Source organism: Coregonus clupeaformis, chromosome 17 (assembly GCF_020615455.1).
Source record: "Coregonus clupeaformis isolate EN_2021a chromosome 17, ASM2061545v1, whole genome shotgun sequence".
NCBI lineage: Eukaryota > Metazoa > Chordata > Actinopteri > Salmoniformes > Salmonidae > Coregonus > Coregonus clupeaformis.
In genome coordinates, this window is record NC_059208.1 from 55,812,877 (window position 1) to 55,818,111 (window position 5,235).

General features: G+C 44.0%; 1 protein-coding gene across 1 annotated transcript in view; it reads left to right on the top strand.

The window, feature by feature from the left end:
• Positions 1–1,653: 1,653 nt before the first annotated feature.
• Positions 1,654–5,235, top strand: part of LOC121586771 (transcriptional repressor scratch 1-like) — a 4,004-nt gene continuing 422 nt past the window's right edge. Inside the window, exons 1-2 of the mRNA XM_041903743.2 lie at positions 1,654–2,491; positions 3,456–5,235. The exon at positions 3,456–5,235 is cut by the window's right edge and continues 422 nt beyond it. Of these exons, the coding sequence (XP_041759677.1) occupies positions 2,377–2,491; positions 3,456–4,189 (849 nt within the window). The 5' untranslated portion in view covers positions 1,654–2,376 and the 3' untranslated portion in view covers positions 4,190–5,235. The remainder of the gene's footprint in view (positions 2,492–3,455) is intronic.

Below are 5,235 nucleotides of genomic sequence, written 5' to 3' on the forward strand. Positions count from 1 at the left end.
ATTGCGATTATTTTGACATCTCCTACAGGGATCTACCATGTTGCTGGAGAGAATGCAGGTGCCTTGCCTATCCATAAAATGTATCTCTATTTTGACTAACACATCATGCCACAAACCACTTGACCTCCTCTTTGTCCTCTGTAAAATGGTCCAGGAGACATTCTGTTTACATTTGCCGAATGACAAAACGAGTTAATTTGAATATCTCTTGTTTAAAACTCACAGGAGAGAATGAAATGTCAATGAGTCCTTTTGATTTGGATTCCGACAAGTATTTTGGGTGTTGCAGAACCATCCCCAGACTAGTATTATGCAAATTAGAGGCGCGCGAGCTTCTATATTTGTCATGCCTTTTTTTCAGCTGAACTCAGCAGTTCCCGGGAATTTTCTGTGCGCGAGGTGAGCCGCAAGCAGAATGGACTGTTCTCTCTTGTCTCCCCTTCCATAAACAAGTCAGGTCACCCCCTCCCGGCTATCCTCAGGCATGGTATTGTGGAGTTTGTTAATTGCAAAGATTCAAGGTGATTTTATGCCCTGTTTCCGCCGTGTTGTGGATAGAGCTTGGTTGTTTTAGTCCCCTCTATTCGGTGTGTTAGACAGGGGTCAGGTGTGAGTCTACAGTTGTTACGAACTGCTATCATCAGCATGAAAAGCATAGGATATATACCTGAGGCAAAACATTTAATACAAACAATAACCTTCACACATAGGCTAAAATAGACAGATTATGCTTACGTAATTCTGATGAAGGTTAACATATATTTACAGTAGGTCTATGTCTATTTCTGTCCAAGGTAAGCATAACCTACAGTGGGCCTACACATAATGGTAGCCTAATATGTGCGTAGCCTAAGTGTATTAAAGTCGTATCTAACTTGTAGGTTATAGCATATCCGGACTGCAGTGCACGTGGCCCATACAATGGCACGGTGCACGCGGGGGACTAACCGGGCGCTGACACAAACACAAAGGCGTCCTGCTGCAGAAAAGAACAAAAAGAACACGATGTCAAACAACCAAGGATACTACTGCTCCTGGATCCCCGTTAATTGCGCACATATGGCTCCTGCAGGAATCATTGAGGAAAAATACCTTCTGGTACCCAGCTCCTGTGATTTGCATAAAGAGAACACCATTGGTTTATAGAGTGTGATGTAAAAAAGTGACCCGCAAGCCTCCGACCACAGCCAGCCTTTGATTTTGTGGTTAGCGTCAGCGTTGGTTTGAAAACGTTGAGTAAGCGGGGGGTTTGTAAAAGTTATTACTGTGATGGAAGATGCAGTCTTTTATTTTCAAAACATTAAACTGCAAAGCTCATCCTTGCTGGCCAAATAAAAATGAATTTACGTCAATTTACTGTCCCCTAAAAAAGTATCCTAAACATGCTCATAAAACGATATAGCTAAATCAATGTGTCGGTGTAGTAAGAAAATAGAACACAAATAAAATGATTGGCCTACAGGACTAATACAATTATATCCTATAGCCTACTATTATTATCTATCACAGTGTTACATTTATTGTGATGATTTACTGAAAATAAATTATGATCAACACCATGAAAAAACATGATTGTTATACACGAAAAAAAGAAATCGTGGACGACTCACCAAGTCCATAAATCATCCTAGTTCAACGTTGGTCCCAGGAGATTTTTTTTGATGGATTAAATTAAGCACTTCCATCTCCGTCTCCCACATGATCGCAGGCATATAAATCCCAACAGCTGATCAACAGACTTCAGAAAGCCCAAGACCTTCACTGAGTGCAGCACGGGAGAGAGAGAGAGAGAGAGAGAGAGAAAGGGGGGGAAGCCGGAGCTAGCTTAGAGGCAGCGTTTTCATCTGAGTGACTTTTTCTTCGATCCTTTGTACAATGAGTGCGAACTGTGATATACTCCATTAAAGGGACGCTCTCTGAAGTTTAAAACGAGACAAATCCTGGGAGCAGTTACCAGCCTCTTTTCTCGGGTCGAACTGAGGACAGCTGCACGAGGAAGAGAGAGAGTGAGGAGAAGAGCGAAGGAACGGATCTCTCACTGTCGCGCTGCAGGGGTGCTGTCCAGTGCTGAAACCTGCCTGCCTGCCTATACATGCGCGCAGCACTGAAAGGGAGCTATCCAGTGCTGAAGTTGCATTTCTGACCAGCGGAACAAGGCGCTGTCGCACATAAACCAGCAGCTCAAGAAGGAGTAGCAGCGTGAGGATTCGGAAGGGGTCTCAGGCTTTTCGTCCTGTGCTGGCATCTGATCACACAAATCGGCGTGCTGAAAAGCGATTCCGCCCGTCTATACAGCCAGACCCTTTCCCGCCCGCCTTGCATGAGGAGTGACCCATTGAACCACCGGACGAGTGTTGTTTTGTGCAGCGTAGAACCATGCCAAGATCTTTTCTGGTCAAAAAGGTTAAGCTCGATGATTTCTCATCTGCTGATCTGGAGAGACATTATGGCAGGTCGAGGACCGACCTCAGCCTCCGCTTTCATGAAAAAGGTAAAGCTGTTAGAACCTGTGACTTTGACGTTAATATGCCCACACCGCCTTTTATCTACATACACAATGTTTATCTTATATTACTTGGTATTCTATGTGTAGGCTATACTAAGTGCTTATTGTAGCTTTGCTGACCCGCGGTCACATTATATTCAAAACAGTCACATTTGGCATTTTTGTCGACTCCGCACATTTTCAGAGGCAGGGATATTTCAAGTGCTCTACAGCGGAGCACACAAGGTTAAAACCCTGTTGAGCTACATCAACCCACAAGTGTGCAACAGACAAGTGTGCAAGATACTGTAGATTAGAATACGGAGTTATAGTGTATCCCTTTGGATAATTAGTCCAAGCCCACTACCATAGCCACACACAGAGACAGAAAGGAGAGAGAGAGAGAGAGAGAGAGAGAGAGAGTCTGTGTGTCTCTTAAACGAAGGCTTGATCATGTTTCAAGACATTATTTACGCTCTATAAAATACAGTGCGTGCACATGCATTTGCATATCCAGACTGTATTTTTTCCGGAAGTACATTTATAGAATATTCATCCACATTCCTATCTACCATGGCGCTGGATGTAAGTGAGACTATGTGTACATTCAGTGGTGCACATTGACCTATATTCTGAGAAGATCTTTGTCGGAACCGCAATTATAACTGAAGTGATGTTATTCCCCTCCCGCCTTTGTCTTTAAATGGGTTAGCGCACTAATTGAAACGGAGAGATATTGATTTTTTTGGTGGAGTGATGTAGAAAGAAGACCTTCACAAGAAGTCAATGTCTTTCAACCCACCTCTGCTGGAACTGTAAATTACTGAAATAATAGGGTGCATAGCTCAGTGCTGTGAGTTAGAAATTAAGCCCTGCAACTAGGGAGAATTGCACTGTTGCATCAGTTAACATATGTAGGCCGAATCACACAAATCATTTAATCCGTCTGTTGTTCTTTTCAACGCTATAGGGTACATCAGTGACTACATGACCCCGTCTGTCTACGACGGCGAAAGTGACAACGGCATCCATAGTGAAAAAGGCCCCTCTCCCAGCCCCATCTACAATGGCATCCACAGCGACTACGGAGCACCGGACTCGGACCAGCCCGACAGCCCCCAGTCCGAGATCTCCTCTGGGTACATCAACGGAGACACCGCCGTGAGCGAGGGCTACACGGTAGACGCCTTCTTTATCACCGATGGAAGGTCGAGGAGAAAAGCCATCAGCAGCCCCAGGACCATGCAGCGTCACACGTGCAACGAGTGCGGAAAGACGTACGCCACGTCCTCCAACCTGAGCCGACACAAACAGACCCACCGGAGCCTGGAGAGCAAGATGGCCAAGAAGTGCCCCACCTGTGGGAAGGTGTACGTGTCCATGCCCGCCATGGCCATGCATCTGCTCACCCACGACCTCAAGCACAAGTGTGACATATGCAGCAAGGCCTTCAGTAGACCTTGGCTGCTGCAGGGTCACATGAGGTCACACACCGGCGAGAAGCCCTTTGGATGCGCGCACTGCGGAAAGGCGTTCGCCGACCGCTCCAATCTCCGCGCTCACATGCAGACGCACTCCGCCTTCAAGCACTACAAGTGCAAGAGATGCAACAAGACCTTTGCTCTAAAGTCCTACCTGAACAAGCATTACGAGTCCGCCTGCTTTAAGGGCGAGTTCTCGCCTATGAGCTCCATTGACGATTGACTTCCATAGTACCAGGAACACGTAATGAAACTTCTTCCAACGTTATCCCTATATTATTCCCTAGACAACCTGTTCCATGGTGACAGCACAGTTTTTATCCCCTCCTGCAGCAAACAGCATCACTAAGGACATGTTGGATTACTCATGTAGCCTATACCTAAACTTTTGTTTCCATGGGCTATCCTCCCTTGATCGTTATAACAACAACAATTTGTTCAAGTATTATGAGCCGAAATATAATGTGTTTGCCAAACTCACAGGACATTGAAAATGTCTTAATTTCTCTCAAAGGTCAAACCTTTTTAAGTATTGGACAATATTGTACTGCTGTTAATGGCCACAAAAGTGTTCAACATTGAGGTAAACCTATTTATTCATTCACTTATTTATGTAGTCATATCTATTTATTAATTCATGAATTTTATTTTACTTCATGTTTGTTTAGAATCTTAATTTGCACTTTAATTTATTGTTGTTTTGCAAGCCTTCGTCATGAATATGCCAAAGCATTTGACACTTTCTATATATCCTCATATTTTTATTTTCCACTTTATAAATCTATTGCATGCAAAAAAAACATGATAGTAATGAAATCTATGCCAATTTAATGAAGCTTTGGATTTCTGCCAAAATCTAGATAGCATCCGGCGGCAATATTTCTTGGGAGTCGTATCATAAAAAACTATAGAGCAATAATGCATGGTATTTGTAAAACATAATAACTATAACATTTGTAATACACATCATCCTTCTAGCCAATACTCTTAGTAGTCATACACATTGAATATCAGGGAAACGCCAGTGAGTGTGGTATTTAATGGATAAACCCATGGGGTGGGATAGGGAGGGGTCCTTTTGTAAATGGTTATGCACTGCCTGCCACGTATTTGTCGTAGTCTTAGAACTTTTGGTGCTGATCGAACAGTTCCAAGCAATCCAGAACATCTCACCACCAAGTCTGTGGAATGAACGCCCCAGGCCCAAACATTGGCGGAGCTACCCCATATCACGTCTCTCACAGGTGGGCAAGTTTAGGGGTCACTTCT